The sequence below is a fragment of the Callithrix jacchus genome, chromosome 7 (genome assembly GCF_049354715.1).
Source record: "Callithrix jacchus isolate 240 chromosome 7, calJac240_pri, whole genome shotgun sequence".
NCBI classification, from domain to species: Eukaryota; Metazoa; Chordata; class Mammalia; order Primates; family Cebidae; genus Callithrix; species Callithrix jacchus.
This window is the reverse complement of record NC_133508.1, coordinates 84545567-84564550: the sequence shown is the minus strand read 5'-3', so window position 1 is coordinate 84564550 and position 18984 is coordinate 84545567. Positions and strand designations below refer to the sequence as shown.

At 51.0% G+C, this 18984-nt stretch overlaps 1 protein-coding gene across 1 annotated transcript in view; it reads left to right on the top strand.

Annotated features, from left to right (window-relative positions):
- Positions 1-18984, top strand: part of TRABD2B (TraB domain containing 2B) — a 229749-nt gene that overhangs the window by 178952 nt on the left and 31813 nt on the right. Inside the window, exons 3-4 of the mRNA XM_035251404.3 lie at positions 10814-10960; positions 17649-17823. Coding sequence (XP_035107295.1) covers positions 10814-10960; positions 17649-17823 — 322 coding nt within the window. The remainder of the gene's footprint in view (positions 1-10813; positions 10961-17648; positions 17824-18984) is intronic.

The window sequence follows — 18984 nt, the reverse complement described above, 5'->3', positions numbered from 1 at the left end:
TCGCTTATCTTCACAGCCCAGCTAAAGCCTGTGATTCCCTCACCAACTCCCAGGCTGGGTCAGAAACTGCCTCTGAGGCCCTCAACCTCTGTGTTTTATCATTAACTTACCACGTTATAATTCTTCATTCCTTCTGTCGTCTCCTCCATCACCTCGAAGTTGCTCAAAACTTTATAATTGAGAATAAGTTGGTGTAGGTGATTCTCTGGGACTTTCCAATATGTTTTATTATCTTCCTCTACACGCAGAGTGTTCTCAGTTTATGAAATCAGAGGTAGTCACTGAGGAACAGAAATCGAAGTTCCACGGCAGAAGCAGAGAGACTTGGTGCATTAAGCCTTGGCAGAGATGAGGCCCTGGGTATGGAGCCCCATCACCGGGAACACGGGATGTCACTTACTGCTCTGAGCCTTGCGTTTTCAATAATGCTGTCCTCACAGGGCTCTGAAGAAAAATAAATGCGTCTCCACATGTAAAATATTTGGAAGCATAGTCTGTCGAAATCATAGAATGACAGGTGTAATATTCTGAAATATGGGGCTTATGGAATAGGCCTTCCAGAGCTAGGAGGTACTTCCACACGCTCAGGTTTCAGAGCAACACTATGGCCCAGAGACAGCACACAGCTGATCTGGGTCAGAGCCCACAGCACTGCATCTCTGAGCTCCCTTGGACTTAGCTGTACTGAATCTGCATCTCTGAGCTCCCTTGGACTTAGCTGTACTGAATCTGCATCTCTGAGCTCCCTTGGACTTAGCTGTGCTGAAAACTAAAACCTCAGGGATCCCTTTGCCCTCCAACAGGGCAACCCCACATAAACTCCTTTCCCAAGACCCCAAGCCTCTGGGCCAGCCCCAGCCAGTCTCAGCCTTCAGCCTTCCTACCCACCCAGCAGAATGCCAATCTCAGTCTCATCATGTGGGTGGCTAGGGATTTATGAGCATTTCCTGGCATGACTTGAAGGACACAGGAGGAACACTGGGACCTTTAAGGGTGCCTTTGGGTGGAGACTAAGCTTTCAGAGAAACGAAGAAAAGAAAGCTAGGATGAGTCAGGACTCCCAGTGCCTGCCCAGGAAAGCACTGAGAGCTCGGCCAGCCCCCTGCGGGGCAGAGGGTGGTGCAGAGGGTGGGCAGCACCACCAGGTCCATGGGGCAGGTGACAGCTGTACTGGAGGCCAAGTCCATGCTTCTTCAGGTTATGGCTGGGCACTAGGGAGGTGATGGGGGAATGATGAGGGGAAGGGAGGAGAGCAGAGCTGCCTTAATCTTCAGTTGTACCTCCCTGCTTTACCCCTGCCTCCCTCGATTCCATTATCAACACAGCTCCCCGCCGCCCCGCCTCCTCCCCTGCGGTCTTCTGCCCAGACTCCCCATGACGTCCCATCTCAGCCAGAAGCCACAGGCCTTCAAAGGCCACAGGGCTCTACAGGCCCTGCCCACCACCCACCTCACCCGACTTCTCCGCCTGAGCTGGAAATTCTCCACCTTCCTCTCTGGAGCCACTTTCCGCTCTCCCTGCTCTGCCCTGTGCATGAGCTGATATATCACCTGGGCTCCCACCTTGTCCTCCCTGGCAGAAGATGAGCAGGCAAAAGGGGAAGGAAGTTGAATATTTCTTACCTCCACCCGCCTTTCTTCTCCCTCCCTGGCGCTGCTGTGGTCCAGGCCATGCTCAGCCATAGTTGTGCTCCCATTCAAGCCTGTGGCTCTGCTAGGTCCAGGTCCCTATTCCCTCCCTTTCCCTAAAGGTTTAGTAGAAAGCTTCCCCTGCAGCTACTCCATGCTGCCTCACTACAGCCTGCCCACACCTTCATGAATATTCCCCCAATCACTGCTCTCCAGTCACTCTTGCAGCTGAACTGGCTTCATTGGAACTCATCTCACTGGCAGTGTGACAGCTGCTTGCTGTTGGGTCCCTGCCTAACACAAGTCCATTGCCTCACCCCCTTGCTCATGCATCTCTAGCCACACTGGCCGCAAACCCATCAGGCCTGCTGTGCCTCAGGGCCTTTGTACTTACTGTTCCCTCTTCTCTCAGATACCCACATGGGTCCCTCCCTCATCTCCTTAAGACCTTTCCTCAAATATCACCTCTCATTACAGGCTTACCTGGACATCTTATCTAAAATGGCATGGGGGGCAGTGATGGCATGAACTTGTTGTCCTAGTTTATTGGGAGGCTAAGGCAGGAGGATCACTTGAGTCCAGCAGGCTGAGGCTGCAGTAAGCCGAGATCTCACCACTGCACTCCAGCCTGGACAACAGTAGGGCCCCAACTCTAAAAAAATGTAAAACAATAATAATAAAATGTCATCCCCCAATACACACACACCCTATATCCCTCTTTGCCTTATTTCCTCCATAGCAGCTATCAGTCCTCAACATACTCGATGGTTTACTTCTTGTCTCTTTGTGGTCAACTTGCTCCTACTGGAATGAAAGTTCCTTTAGGGTGGGGATCTTCATTTGCAGTGTTCACTCCTGTACCTCTAGGGCCTGGAACAGCATCTGCTACATAAGTGCTCAATAAATATTTGTTCAATGAATGTGTAAACTAGTTCTTTTCAAAGGTGGGTAAACCAAGACCCAGGGAAGGAAAATAACTCACCCCAAGGTTCATAGTGAAGAGTCCAATGGTGACTAGCTCTCTGGTCCCTGCTCCCAGCACAGAGCCCATCCCCAGCTCCAGGAAACCTTGTGTTTATTTGGATGCCTGCTGCTCAGTAGCCCAGTGTCCAGAAACAGGATTCAGTGCTGGAGGCCAGGAGACGCAGAATGCTGAACAGGAAGCAGGGAGGTAGTTGGCCTTGCTTTGGTGCTGCCGATGGGGCAAGGAGAAAAAATAAATAGATCTCAGCCAGAGCCTGGCAGGCTCTAACCTTTGAAGAAACGTCCCCCAGGCCGGAGAAGGCTGCCTGTGAAGGGAGCGCCCCTCCACCCCTACCCAGTGCTGAGAGATGATTCAGGCGCAAGACCAGTGGGTGTAGCTGCTGCGCCATGGGAGGTGCTGGGTTCTGGTAGGGAGCTTCTCAGGGTGGGGGTCCCGTGATGGGCGACTCACTTGGCTTTTCATTCAATCATTCATCCTGCAAGTATTGCTCAAGCATCTACTGTGTGTGTGTTGCTCACTGCACTCCGAGGAAACAGTCAAGACGAAGATAGGATTTGCCTGCCCTCAGAGCATTCACCCTCAAGCTGGAAGGACGAGTGTCAGTAATGAAATGGGGAGGGCCTGGCCTGGGAAGTGTCAGGTGCTTTGGGGACCCTTAGCAGGGGACCTGTGCAGTCCATGGCTCTGGGAAGTTCCCCTGAGCGAAGGAGCCTCTACAGCCAGGTGTAAAGGGGAGTGTGAACTGGCGGGTGGAGAGAGGTTTCCAGGCAGAGGACGTGCAGAGGAGGGGGTCCTGGGCAGGGAGCAAGGTTTCATCATCCAGGGCACAGTGAATACAAACTGGGGAGGCCATGAACCAAGTGGGGTTACCTTGGCAAGGGCGACCTTTCTTACTCGCATGTGTCAGCTCAGACAGTGCACCACTGCTAAGGTTCTAAACCCCTCCTTCTTTCCAGGTGACAGCTCAGAATCTGGGCCTCAAAGACTGGCCCCTAACTTGTCTGTTCAAATCTGTACTTCCTACCAGCTGCTTGGGTGGAGGTGGCTTGGTGGGCCAGGCCTAGGGACAGCAGAAAGAACCCAGACCTACCAGGTGCACCTGAGTTTAAATCCCAGCTCCAGTTAGTTCTTCAATGTGGGACTTTATGCAAGTGACTTTACCCTTCTCACCCTCCTCAAGGCCTCAGTTTCCTTGCTCATCATGTGGAAATAACAGTCCTCATCTGAAAGGATTATGGTGTGAGATGGTTTCCTAGCATCTTTACAATGGTTCATGTGGTTGGGGGCAGGCTCATTAACCCCAACCTCGTCTCCCATCACTGTCTTCCTTGTTGGCTCAGCTTCAGCCACGCCGGCCTTGGCTTCTCTTCACATAGGTACAGGGCCTCTGCACCTGCTGGTTCCCCTTCCCCTCATCCCTCTACATCCCTTTTTACCGCTTTTTTTTCTATAACATATTCTGTATTTTTTTCTCCAGAGAAACAGAACCTGTAGACTATATGTATGTGGGTATGTATGCATCTCTGTAAATGTATATGTATATATATCTACATTTTATACACACAGACACACAGTGGTGGTGGTATTGGTGGGATAAGTGTAATATCTGCAGGGCAGGCCAGCAGGCTGGACATCTAGGGAAGAGCTGATGCTGCAGTTCAAGTCCAAAAGCAGCCTGCTGGGAGAATTCCTCGTTCTTTGAAGAGGTCAAATTTTTTCTAGTAAGGCCTTCAGCTGAGTGGATGAGGCCGACCTGCATTACAGAGGGTAATCTGCAGCTCAGAGTCTACTGATTTATATGTGAGCCTCATCTAATAAGTACCTTCAAAGAAGCATCTAAAAAAGTTTGACCAAATATCTGGATACTGTGACCTAACCAAGTTGACACATAAAATTAACCATCACGAGTTCACCCCTTGTCAGTTGAGCGCCCATACACATCTCCCTAAACCGTACTGAATCTCCAAATAAGCCCAATAACATGGCCGTAGTTCCACCTAACATGATGCAGCTATCCCACATACAACCAAAAATGTTCTGTGTCTTTCCCCAGAAGAGGGTACAAAGTCTTTGGGTGACATTTACTCTTCTTGATGTCCTGTACCTTAAATACTATGAAGTAAAGCTAACAATACCTAAATACTATGATATAAGTCAATACACCTTATGTTACATGATAAAGGGATGAGCGGGTAGAAAGCGAAGATACTTGAGATAGATACACACACACATACACAAATATTAATAACAAAACAGGGAGGAACTCTCATGACAATTACAGTTCTCATCTCTGTCACTAGTCACGTGATCATGGCTGGTATTGATGCCTACCTTCTTCTACTACCCATTCTGCATTCCCTTTGCCTTCAGCAACAGCCTCAACTGGTCATGGGTCGTAACATGGCGGCATGACCCAAGCCCTCATGCCTGAATGGTCTGGGCCATTAGTAGTCCTGTCTGGATTGGATTGTAGTTCTCCATTGACTTTAATCTCAGGTATGGTAATACTAAGAGATGCCCTAAAAGGTCTCCTGTATTCCAGAAACATTGTGCCTTGCCTCCACTGGAGTGACAATCCAATTTCTCCCTTGGTAGTCAGGATCAATCATTCCAGGCAGCATAGTATCCACCTTCTTTGCTTGTTGACTCAGAGGCATGAGGAATCCACATGGCTGGTGGCAATCTTCACTTCTTGCTTAATGGAGCCTTTGTTATGTGTCCAATATGCTGCATATTCATATTTTTACTAATTTATATATTCTCTCTTTCCCCTTCTAGCAGGTAAGCTCTGTAATGGCAGGGATTTTTTTTAATCTGTTTTGTCCCTGGCTGGCTCCCCAGCACCTATACAGTACCTGGTGCTCATGGAGAATGGTTGAATGGATTGGGGCCTTTGCTGTGATTCCCTTGGACTTTGAGGTGAATGACCAGACTTGCAAGCTGAGAGCCAGGCTTGTCCCAAGGGGCCCTGGCTCCAAACCCTCTTCTTGACAAAGGAGGTCCTGCTGCCTTCTCAGTGTCATTGCTGGGCCATCGAGTGAACACCGGCCTTTGTGTCTACCATTCCAGCCCATCTAGGACTGTTTACAGGACTACCTGGAACAATAAACCTGTTCCCACCCTCCTGGCGCCTGCTTCACTCCTTCCTAGGCCCCCGTTTGAAGACGTGTTTAAATTCTGGACCTACATTCAGCAGATCCCACGAGCCATTTCATGTCCGGCCAGCGCTGGTGAGGGGGGCCCACGGGGGATGCTCTGGAGCTCTCAGTGGCCGGGCCCCCACTCGGCCATCCAGGGGGAGACAGGCAGCTCTGGTCTTCACCCGAGGTTTGTTATTCCATGTCAAAGCCTTATCATAAACATTATCCTAGAGTGGGCCACCAAGGCGACGTGCAAAGAAGGTTTGTTATTCTAAGGTGGCCAGGAGCAGAAGACATCCCGAGTCTGAGCAGCACCAGGCTTGGGTATTCAGGGTGAGTGGGAGGGAGGCAGGAGTCAGGGCCAGGCGCTTCATTATAAAGCCTGTGTACTTACCATCCTTGCTGTGCCAGCCAGTTGGCACATCTGCCTCTAAAATGAGCTCCGCACAGATGGAAGCCAAGTCCAATTAATCTACTAATCTCAAATCCCTGCAGAGAAGGGCTGAAAGTAAATGTTTGTGAATGAATGAATGTAGCTTCCCTCTGTCTGTTGGAAGCACCAAGGATGCTGGTGAAGGAGCACACGCCGCACTGAAGTCCTGGTTGTGAGAACCTGGTCTGCTGCCAGATGTAATTTCAAACCCCAGCCCTGTTCTTTACCGGCTGTGTGGCCTTGTGCCCATCAGGCCCTTCTGCTTCTTTGGTTTCCCATCTGTGACTAGGGACAACATCTCTCCTGGCTCTCTTCCAGGGACAGCAGAGGGAGGGCATACAAGGCAGTGGCTGACTCGGAGGGTACATTCCAGGCCTAGCCCAAATGCCTGGCCCACCCTCTCCAGCTTTATCACCTTTGGCAAGGTACTTGAGGTCCCTTTGCTGCAGTTGTTACTTGTTTTTTAATTAAACGGAGCTAATAATAGACTTACCTCAGAGTTGCTATAGAGATAAATTAACGTGAGTGCAGAAAGTTTCTGACGCATAGTAAGTGCTCAATAAACATAGTAATCCTAGTAATGAATGGATGAAGGTTCTTTATAAATTGCAAAAGGATGGTACAGGGCAGGAGGTGTAAGGGAAAGAGCAAACGATTCGGGATCTGCAGTGCTGCCTGAATGTCTGCTAATGGAGACACTGGGATTCAGCAGGAAACAGAGAGGCAGAGGAGAGGGACAGTTCAGTGGGATGAGTGCCGAAAGCAAAAGAAAGACAGGGGTCTTTGGGAGACACCAAACTCCACCCAGGTAGGGAGGATCAGGATGATAGGTTTGGGTTTCAGTCCTGGCCCCACCACACTCCTACTGTGACACGTGGGAAGGCCCCATAAATGATCTGGCCTCCGTTTTATATCTTAATAATAGACTATTAATAGCAGACTTATTAGTAACAGACTAACAATAAATATTCCCTGGCTACTTCACAAGGCTCTAGGGGAAAAAATGGGTGTGGCAGTGCGTGTGGATAAATGCGGACCGTTCCTGTGGATGTCAGGAAATCCAGCCATGTGGCCCAGGACACTGCAGAGTTCTGGACCAGGAGCAGAGAGTGGAGGTTGAGTCCACTCTGCCCCCAGCTCATTGTGTGGCCTTGGGCAAGTCCCATCCTGCCTGCTCTGGTCCCCAGCCTCCTCTCCTCTTTAATATGATGAGGCCACAGGATAAGATCAGTGGTTCTTGAAGTAGGTTCCAGGGTACGTATGAGTTCCACAGAAAGGCCTTGGGAGTCCCTGCCGCAGGGGGACATTGAGCTAGTGAGACTTCAGGCGCCTACCTGCCTCCCTTACACCAACCAGGGAAGGTTCCATTTTTATCTTCTCCATATTTTGAGTTCTAAGTAAGTTTCCTTTGGAAAACAACAGAAAGAACATGGCTTTAAAAGGCCCGAAAAGCCTCTGGACCAGATGAACTCCACAGCCCTTCCAGCTCCAGTCTGGGAAGCTTGGGGTCTGTTTTCTCCTCATTTTTATTTAACGAACACTTACTCAGCACTTACTACATGCCAGGACTGTTTTTAGCACCCCACAGGTTATAACGTACTAAATTCACTGGAACACCTTCCAGCTCTGTCACGGCCGCGTGATTGTAAAAGTGACTCTGAGTCGAGCAAGGTCCTGGGGAGACATTTCTCCTCCAGCCAGGTCTTCTGGGTGCCTGGGCCGATGACCTCACCACAGGTCAGATGGTGCCTTGGCCAAGCCGAAGCCGAGCAGCAAGGGGGCAGGTGTGTGCAGTGGCCGGGTGTGGTCACAGGAAGCCTATGTCCCTGGCCCCCACAGGAGGAGAGCGGATCTACTCGACATGGACACTTTCATCCGAGGAATGTGCCGTGTGGGAGGAAGTGCCTGTTGCCTTAGCAATGCCCACAGCAACCGAGCCACTGCCTTCTGTGATCCATCCCCAGCCACCATGCTGCCATCGACACCCTGCACCAGATGGCTACATATTAGATTTCAGTGGTGGCGGCCAGAGCCTAGAGGCCTGGAGAAAGCCCAGAGGTGGAGTTTTGGGTTGTGGGTGGTGGGGGCTGACCTCATCTCCAGCCAGCTCATTACGGGGAGCAGCCAGGGCTGCAGTCAGTGCAGTCTAGCTCTCCTGCCCAACCATGAACAAAACTGGGAGGGGAGGGAGGTGATCTCATGAGCACATGCTTGGCCCTATTGCCTATGTTAGTACTTTGGCCTGGCTGTGCACACCTATTTTATGAGCTTTTCTGGTCAGATTAGGTGTTCTTGAACCAAGTGACTACTGTCACTTGATAGGATGTTCTGCCACATGGAGGTGGCATGCCTCAAAATGCAGAGCGCAGAAGTTGTAGGAGCTAGATTTAAGGACTCAGTGAGAAGCCTTGAACCATGAAGTGATCTCGGCAGGTGTTGAAGAAATAAAGAAACAATGAAGTGATAGTCTGTCTTCACCAGGCACAGCGCTGAGTGCTGCAGATTCAAAATGAACTCCTGTCTTGAAGAAGCCCGTAGCCTAATCTGGGAGGCAGGTAGCTAAACAGCAGATACAATGTAATGTTCACCCCACAGAGGAAGGAAGCATGGTGTATCAGTTATCTATCATCACAACTATGCTGTGTAACAATAACAATAAGAGTTTACTACTCATGCATCTGGGGCCAGTTGTGAGTAGGCTCTGTGGATCTTGGCCTGGCTGGTTTGCCTGTCTGGGGGTTGGAAGGCTGTTGGCTGATCTTGGTTGAGGATGGCCTTCGCTGGGCATCTCTGCCCCAGATGTCTCTCATCATCCAGCAGGCTAGCTCGGGTTGTCCTCAGGGAAACGGCAGAGGGGCAAGCAGCAGCAGCAGCAGCAGCACATAACTGCTGTTCAGGCCTGCATTTGCCATTGTTACTAGCATCCCACTGGCTGAAGGAAGTCCAGGGTCAGAGTGGAAAGGAGCTACAAAGTTTCACGGCAAGTGGCATGAACGCAGGGAGGGGCTAAGCTTTAGGTCCACGAATCTAGCAGCCTACCACCCATGGAGACTGTGGGAGCCCCAGGGAAGGGCTTAACCCAGCCCCCAGGTGGTCAGAGAAGCTTCCTGGAAGAGATAGCTGAGCAGAGTCTGGACAGCTAAGTCTGAGTTTGCAAGCAGAGCCTGGAAGAAGCAGGATTTCCCTATGAAACGGCATAGACAGAGGCACAAAGGCAGAATATTTTTTTTTTCGCTTGAAGGAATGCTGAGTATTTTAGTGTTTAGAGGCATGAAGGCCACGTAAGAAATGAGGTTATTGACCACCGCAGGGTCTGGGTTACTGCCTTGGAGGCTCTACTTGAAGAGCTAGCTCTTTTACCCGCAGAAGAAGGGACCTGTGGAAGTTTTGAGCAAAAGAGAAAGAGAGAGAGCATCAGATTTGTGCTTTTAAAAGATGACCATGGCAGACAACCATGGGATAGGAGAGAAGGGAAGGGGTGTGCCAGGAGACGGGTGGGACTGGTGCAGGGGACTCAACAAGAGATCCTTGGGCCTGAATTGAGGTTACATGAAGAGGCTAGGAACTTGACGTCCAAGGCATTGTGCAGACAGAATGAGCAGGCCTGAAGACCGAGGGCTAGCTGGGCTAACAGCAGGGACCAGTTGCCCAAGACAGCCTCCTGACATTTTGCACAGGACCAAGTTTTTCTCTTTAAGCTGTGTTAAATAACCCAAATAATCATCAGTCTCCTCCCTTCTGCTGGCCAAAGGAGTCTGGGATACTTAGTCACCCGAAACTAGCTCCAGGCCTAGCTGTGTGGACTGAGTGACTCCCTCCCTTCCTTTCACTGGGCCTCAGTGTCCCTGTCTAAAATGAGCAGGTCATGTTCCATTAGATTCACGATCCTCAAATGCCAGAGGCAGTCGGACTGCTTAGAAAGTATGGAAGGGTCCTGTTAAAAAATATAGAGCCTCTGACCCCGGAGGGTGAGGTGTGGGCATCTGACCTTTTGTCTAGCACTCCAAGTGATCCTGACACCCGTAGATCTGGCTGGGCACAGGCACGGTGGCCCGGAGGACAGAGGAGCTTGAGGACATGCATGCTGAATCCAAGGATAGATCAGATGCTGAGGGACCCAGCTCCTCGGGCCTTTCCCTGGTAAGGAAGCCCTCCAGGGCAGCTGGCCTTTAGGTGGGCCTTGACGTCGAACCAGGCTTTTTGCTTCTGTCCTTTTGCTTTGTTTGCGGGATGCTCATGTCTACAAAATGAGTTCATGCTCATTCCAGACCACTTTTAAGCACAGGAACACAAAGGAGTCAAAAGAACAACTCCCCCGTCATTCCAAAACCCAGACCCAAGCTGTGTTCTCATTTTGCCAACGTCTTTTTATAAGATGTTGAGACCCAGAGCAGGAGTGGGACCTGTGTGGGCAAAGGGCTGGAGGTGAGAGCTGGCTGAACATGCTCAGAGACATGAGGCAGGAGCAGAAACTGGAAACATTTAGCCTGAGCCAGCTGGTGCCGGCCCACACACCTTCTCTGTTTCAGGTCTGTTGCTCTGAAGTCCAGAGAAAGGAGGGCCAGTCCTAGAGCTCAGCCAGGGTCCCTGAGCACAGCCCTCATTCCTCTCTCTTTCCTCGGCCTAGGTGCTGTTTGCCCTGAACCAAACCCTGCTTCAGCAAGAGAGTGTGCGGGCCGGGAGTCTGCAGGCCCACTACACCACGGAGGATCTCATCAAGCACTACAACTGTGGAGATCTCAACGCAGTCATCTTCAACCACGACACGTCCCAGGTGAGGCTCCACTCCAAAGACTGGGGTACCTGGCATTTATTAGATCCCTACTGCATGCCAGGCATAGGCAGTCTTCTCTCCAGCCATGGCAAGAAGGAGCTATTGTTATCCCCATTTTATAAATGGGGAAGTTGAGACTCAGAGAGAGAAGAGGTTTGTCCAAGGCCACACAGCTTATGAGTTATTGAGTTTTAAGTTACCAAGAGCAGCAACTTGAGCCAGATCTATATGGCTGTGGGTCCTAGGTCCCAGGAAGCTTAGCCTGTAAGACCCGGGAGGCCTCTGAGACGTTCAGTTCTACATCTTGGGAAATTAAGTTCCAGGGAAGGAAAAGCCCACAGTTATTTAGAGCTTGGACTTGAGCCCAGCCCAGGGCATTCTGCTTTGATTTGAGTCGTAGAGGAAAGATTGCCACCAGGCTGGTCAGACACCAAGTAGAACCTAAAGGGCTGAGGGTGGCTCACTCCTGCTCAGACTCCGCCATGCCTCCCCATTCATTGTTCTCAGGGTCTATTCCAAAATGCTTCCTCCAGCATTCAAAGACCTTACAATGTGCCCTCTGCTGGCCTTGTCACAGCCCAGGTCCCCCACTCTAAACACCTTGCTCTGCTGACTGTGGAACTTACAACTCTTCCAATGTCACTTGTCTTTCCAAGCTTCTGTGCCTTTGTTCAGGTTCCTCTCTCCTCCTGGGTTCCTCCCACTTGGTCATGTTCATACATCACCTCCTGAGAAACCTTCCTGAGCCCCTGGATAGGATCAGGCATTCTCCCAGCCACCTCTAGTCCCCTGTGTCTCCTCTGTCATGGTGCTTGAATGTCCATTCATTCAGGAAGCAGTTGAATTAGGCAGAACACACCACTTCCCTGCTCAGGACATTGCATGGACCTCCCATTTTTATCAAGGTGAAAGCCCGAGTCTCTGCAATAGCCTGCATGATGCCCATGCTCTCTCCCTACCCTATCACTTTCTGCTCTCCCCTCCTGCGCACCACTTGGGCTGTGTGGGCCTTCTTGCTGGTCTGTGAACCCACCCCACCAGCTTCTGCCTTTTCCCTGGCTGTTCCCTCTGCCAAATGCCTCTCCCAGGTATGACCATGGCTCACTTCTTCTCTGCCTGCAGCACTTGACTAAAATCTTACCTCAATGAGGCCCCAACCACCCCACTCAGAACTGTAGCCTGGCCTGCTGCCCACACTCTCACACTCTTTATTATGCTCCGCTTTTTTCCCCAGGACTTTCCCATCCTCTAACACACTATCTACTTGGTTCATTGATTAGTGACTCTATTAGTTGCTCTCCCTACTAGAATGTAAGCTCCATGATGGCATGGAGTTTTGGTCTGTTTTATTCATGGATTTATCTCAACTGACTGAAGCAGCCCCTGGCCCAGAGCTGTACTCAGTAAACATTTGCTGAATGAATGAATGAATGAATGGTTGGATGAAATGATTTATAAATGCTAGACACAGTGCTATGGAAAGGGCCTTACAGTCACACAGGAAAGATGGGGCGATTTAAGAATAAATTGTACCAACGTGTGATCCTTGCTATGAGGAAGGAGTGGAGGAAGCATTTGGAGCCTGTGGAAGGAAGAGTTGATTTAGATGGGCTTGTGTGTAGGGCCTGGGACTGGGGAGAGAAGGAAAGATTTTTGCAAGATGAGAGGGCACAGAAGAACCTGAGCTGGCCACAGGCAAGGGGAGAGTAATGTTCTAGCAGAGGAAACCATGTACCAGTGAGCCAGAGGCAAGAGGAGAAGAGGAAAGGGGTGGTGAGAGCAGCCTGCAGACAGAGCCCGGCAGGCTGGGCCATGGTGTTCCATCAGGACCTGCCCCACAAGGCCAGGAGCTCCTGAGGGCAACAGTGTGCTGCCCACCTCGGTCCCTGCTGCCCAGTTCAGGCCTGGCACAGGGCACATGCCATTAGTGACTGTCACTTGATCAAATATAGGTATGTGGCATCCTTGCTGCCGCATAGACAAAGGAAAAGAACTGGAGACTTTGCCATAGGACACTTAGGATTCTGAGAGCCCAGACTCAGTGGCAGAGAAGTGAGGGTAGAGAGAAGAACCCTGACACCACGAGGCTGGTAGGAATCTCACCTATACATGACCCCCTCTGTGGCCAGGCCCACCCTGCTTCATCTGCTGAGGGAGACCCCCGTGAGTCCTGAGCAGCCAGGGAGCTCTGTAGCAAAGGAGGCTTTGGCCATTACTCATGATGGCCTGGCCATGATGTGGCCAGGAGGGTGGACGTATGCAGGACAGGGTGCAGGCCAGACTGTGGCTGACCCTAAGCTGAGAAAGGGAGGCACAAGGTGACCTCAGGAGAAGGCCAGCTCAGATTTTCTTTGAGCTTGTGTCCAGATCATTGATTTGCCTTTGGCAAGTGGAACTGCCTCACATGTCTCCCAACAGTTCCCACACTTGAAGTGGGACAGAGGGTGGGTGGATTGGGCCACCTGGATTCGAAGAGCAGCCCAGGCTGCACCCAGGGATTCACAGGTAGAATCTAGTCGCTTGAGGAGGGGCTGGCAACCCGACCCCAAGGTTCAGAGAAGCCTGGCGTCAGGGTGCCAAGGCAAAATCCAGTTCCCATGGGGATCTGGTGGACATAGGGCTGTGTCTGCAGCTGAAGGCCTCGAAGTCTGCAGGACACAGGATATAGAGGCTGTGGGGCCATAGTCCCTTTGACTGAAGGCTTTCTAAAGGGAGAAGGTGACATGAGAAGCAGGCTTAGCAGTAGAGTTCACTGGATGGGGCTATAGAGGGGTGCTACGGGGTGGAGAGTACAAGCCAGAGAGCACTGTGGTCAGAAAGATGCCTCTGGCTATAACGTGGAAGATGAGGAAGCAACGTCTGGAGGCCAGGGCAGGACAGGAGCAGGGTCTGGGTGGATAACACTGGGCCAGGGGCCAGGGCACCTCACTCGTGGCCTGCATGCTGGCTCCACTGTCCCCACCTGCAGCAATGGCTGCGTCCCTGGCCTCTGCAGCCCCCAGGCCACTGGCACTCTCAGTGCCCAGCAACAGCAGGGTGGTCCAAAGGCCTGCCCCTTGGAAGCCCGGCCTGAGCCCTAAGCCTGCCTTAGGTGTAGAGTCGCTGCATATATTTATTGTCCAAACCCAGATAATTTTGGGAGTCAGATACAATTCATCGAACTGGACTGCCCTGGTCAAACCAAGACACGGGATCACCCTATTAGGTGCCTCCTCTGGGCTCACACGTGCCTCATTGTCCTCTCAAAGCACGTATACATCAGTGTTCTTGTGCACATATCTGACTCCCCCATCAGGCTGTGAGCCTCATGGAGAGCAGCAGACCACCAGTCTGAGGAAGCGCTCAGGCCCCCTAGCCCAACACAGGGCCAGGCTTATAGAAGTTCCCACGGGGTGTCTGTTGGATGGTTGGGCTACAGGGAAGGGGTGCCGAATTTAGGTAGGTGGTGTCAGCAGACCTGAGCACTTGACCATTAGACCTGATGTGGTTCATGAGTCAGGGAAGCCTACACTGAAATCAGCCCCCACAGCCCCACCCCAGCCCAGTCCAACCAATCTCCTCCTCACCCCATCCCTGGAGACCTCATGTGTCCTCTTTAAAATGTTATTGTGCATCTTGCACTTAAACTTGTCATAGAAGGTTTAAGGCCCCCAACAAGTTTAATGACATCATTAATTTGCTTCCATCCCAGCCCTGGCCCAAACCCAGGCCTCATCCTTGGCATGGAGCCAAGGCCCATCAGCCTGAGACATGCAGAGAATGCCGGCCAGTGGCTGCCCAGCCCAGGGAGCCTGGGGAGCTAGCTCAACTCTTTCACGGCTTTAAAATTTCACTTTTGGGTTCTTGTTCTTGTTAATTCTTTTTAACTCCCCACTTAACAAATGGAGAATCATCTTTGTGCAAATGCACATTGTGGTCAGGAAGCCTGGGAGGAAGGGCTGGGCACATGTTCAGGTTCCAGGGACCCTTGGAAGGAAAGGGGAAGTGGAGTGCTGCCTTCGTGGTACTGTCCGATGGCTCAGTCATTTATTTGTCACTTTCATCTTTACCCTCTGCCCAAGGCCACCCTTCACTGGGAAAGGTGACGAAGCCAGCTCCATCCCCAGGCCAGGTGTATGATAACCGACATTGATTCAGGACATCCTTTGTGCCAGGCATCTAAAACTCATCTCATTTAATCCCTATAATAATGTGTTAACGTCGTGTTACCAATTTGGAAAACTGAGTCTCAGAGAGGCCAAGTAACTTTCTGGTTCTAGAGAGACCACTCACCTAGTAAGCTGCAAAAGAGGGATTCCAACCCAAGTTGTCCTGGCTGTCTGACTTCGGCCCCTACATTCATAACCCCATACTTCTGAGGCCCCTCAGCTCGCTCATTCATTCACTGCTTGGACAAATACTTATTTGATGCTACAACACAGTTTTCACATTATTATCCAGTACCTAAAAAACAGAGAGAACCTATGAGGGTCATATTTCCAGAAATAACTCCTCTGAGTCATGGCCTGTCTGTGCTTCTCCCCATTCAGAAGCCTTCAGTGTTTCCCATAGCTGCATCAAGTCCAAGCGTGCCCTGTTACGTTAGGATTTCCAATCCTCGCTTTCAAAGCGGGTATGTGGGGGAGTGAGAATTCCATTGCCAACTCTGATTGGGCACCAGCAAGACTGCTGTCTACAGCTATGCATGTTGCATACTGCACAAGGTTAGGGGACATCAGCCATGTTATTGTCTTGTTCATACCGAGGCAGTGAATCAGGCCTTTCTGGCAGAGAAGCCCCATGGTGTATGTACCTTTACCTCCCCTATCACTCTGGGAAACACACTAGGCCTTGGCCAGCAGATAGCAGAGGCAGCTATCCCAGCTCCTTCGAGTCCCTTAAAGCTCAGCCTCCATTGACTCCATTTTCCTCAGAAGGAGTGTTGACGGTGCTGCAGGGGCTCTCGAAGCCATGTGGCTGGCTGCAGGACCATCTGGGGGGCTTAAACCTGCAGGAAATTAGCCTCCTCGCACCAGGCTCTCCATCCACCTCACCCATCCGTTGGCGAGGTCTGGTGTCTTGTACTTCGGGCCTGGGTAGGTGAAGATAGAGAAGTAGAAGAGGGAAACCAGACGGAAGACATCCTGTGAGCAAGAGCTTGGAGGTTGGAATGACACAGGCAGCTTGTGAGGAAAGAGATAGTATGTTCTGACTCCCTGCCTCAGTTGCCTCAACAGCCCCATACACATATTGGAGGAGGTGGTGCAGGAGCACCTGGGCCTGTTATCCAGGTTGGAAAGACAAAATATTGGGAATAGAAGAACACAGTGGGGCAACTGTGCTCAGAAAAGGACAGCCCAAGTTTAAGTTCAAGGTTCAGGGAATCTGGGTACCTTCTTTGTGCCAGGTGTTGGGAGCCAAGAATGACAAAAGCTCTGTCCCTGAACCCAGGGAGCTCTCTGCCTAGTTCAAGAGCATGTTAATGATGCCACTCCCAGGCCATGTGGCTGGGTGCATAGTGTGGGGTGATGGTGAAACACCCAGAGTTCAGCTAGGCAGCTCAGAGCTAGGTTGTTGAGCAAACCAACCTGGGGGGAGCCGTGGCCCTGGGGTTGAGCTTTTCAAGAAGGGATGGAGGTGTTTGCATTGTGCCCTGGAAAGTGGTGGTGCAGGGATGGGGAGTTTGTGGTGGCAGCAGATGGTGGCTCAGGCATTGGGAAAATCAAAAGTAATGATCTCTTCTGTCATCTCTGTAGGAGGGCATGTGCTGAATGACAGCCCCCATCCTCCTACTGAATCCCCACAGTGTCATCAGTTTCATCTTACAAGTGACAAAGCTGGGGCTCGGAAAAGTTAAGTCACTTGCCCAGTGCCACACAGCATCAGAACGGGGGCTGAAGCCCAGGTCAGCCTAATCCTCTACTCAGTGGCCTTCCTGCTGCACCAGGCAGCTCAGTGGACCCTGCACATCCTCTTGCTGAACTGAATTCATCGTACATGCCAGCACTGGGCTCGGTAGTGAAGTGAGAGCAGTTAACAAGATGAGCACAGTGCCAGCCTCCCCAGACCTCAGCATCTGCTGAGGTTAAACAGGGCAGAGCAATGCATGTAGGAGCCCAGCAGCTGGGCCTGTCCTAGCGCTGCCCCTTCACTAGATGTGCAGCTTTGCACATCTCTGGATCTTTTCCACTTCTGCTTGCTTCATCCTTTAAACTGGAATAACACTTATCTCAGAGGATTTTGGAGTTGATGAGATATATGTATATCCATAATATGCAGCCCAATGTAGGGACCTCATAAAAGTAAGTTACCCAGCACCACTTGGGCTGTGCATATTTACCCTAAGTCGACCTTGCTCCATAAAGAACTGACAATAGGTCGTGCACAGTGGCTCATGCCTATAATCCCAGCACTGTGGGAAGCCACAGCAGGAGTTGCTTGAGCCCACAGGAGTTCAAGATTGGCCAGGGCAACATAGTAGGATTCCATCTCTACAAAATATTTAAAAATTAGTTGGTCAGGGTGGTACACACCTATTTGGGAGGCTGAGGCAGGAGGATGGCTTTGGCCAGAGAGTTGAGGCTGCCATGAGCCATGATTGTGCCACTGCACTCCAGCCTGGGTGACAGTAAGACCCTTTATCAAAAATTTTAAAAAGAAAGTTAAAAAATAAAACCAACTGAAGGCAGCCTCTGTCTTGCCTTTGCAGCTGCCCAACTTTATCAACACTACCCTCCCGCCACACGAGCAGGTGACGGCCCAGGAGATTGACAGCTACTTCCGCCAGGAGCTCATCTACAAGAGGAATGAGCGCATGGGGAAGAGGGTCATGGCGCTTCTGCAGGAGAACAAGGACAAGATCTGCTTCTTTGCCTTCGGAGCAGGTTTGGGCCAGTGCGGGGAAGGGATTGTTTGCAGAATCCTGGGAGATTTGCTTGGCTCTCCTCTAACCTCTCCTTCATTGAGGGAGAAGTCGAGACCCAGGATGGGGCAGGAAAACTACATAATGCTTAGCGGCAGCACCGGGACCCAAGGCAGTTCTGCTTCGGGTCAAGGGTTCTTACATAACGATCCCCAGGGGAAAGAGGAGTGATGACCCCTGCCATGGCCGGGATAATTTCTGTGGCCCCTCCATGCCCCAGGCAGCCATGTGAGAGCCCAGAATTAAGCCAGCTCCCACTGCCCAGCCCAGCCTCAGGCCCACCCACAGAGCCAGGGGCAAGGCTGTGAAGCTCTCCCAGAGGGAGAGGCTGGCTCTGGCATCCCACAGTCCTGGCTCTAGATCCCAGCCCAGCCACATCACCTCAAAGACTCAGTTCTTTCTTATATAAATGGGCAGCGATAGTAATAACTATTTGATGAACTGAAAAATCTACTTTGTAGAATAGTTGTAAAGATGAGTGATAATATTTTAAAAAACAACCTGCCACATAGTCAGAACTCAAAAAGGCAGCTGCAGTGATGATCATCACCATCGTGATAGTGAGTAGAAGTGTGATCATCACAGGTGAACCGTGGCCTCTTCCTGCAAAGGGAAGTCCAGACGTTCAGGTGCAGGGCTCACTTAGCATCCCTCTCCCTGTTCCTTTTCCTCTCATTATTCCTCTTCTCTCTCACACTTTGTTCCCATCTGTCTGTCTGTTCCTGCCGGTAACACTATGTTTACATCAGGACCAGCATATTGTGTTTGCCTCCTGTTACTAACCAGCTTCTGCTCAGTAGCTTACAGCAACAGATGTTTATTTCTTGCTCATGTTACCTGAAATTTGGGTTGACAGAACTGACCTCCTGCATTGTGAGGATGAATGAGATGGCTCCTGGATGTGCTCACTGCACCTGGTGCTGCTGTCATAGCTGCTGCCCCTAGCTGTTCCCTTCCCCTTCTGCCACCATCATGCCACCCTCCAGGACAAGCAGTTAGTCTAACCTACAGGGCCCTTGTGGATGACCTGATTTTGTAATGGGATATGTCCACTGTTTGAACATTCACCCCCAAGGGCAAGAGGCAGGGGCACATCTGCTGGGCTTCTTCCTTCCTTTGCAAC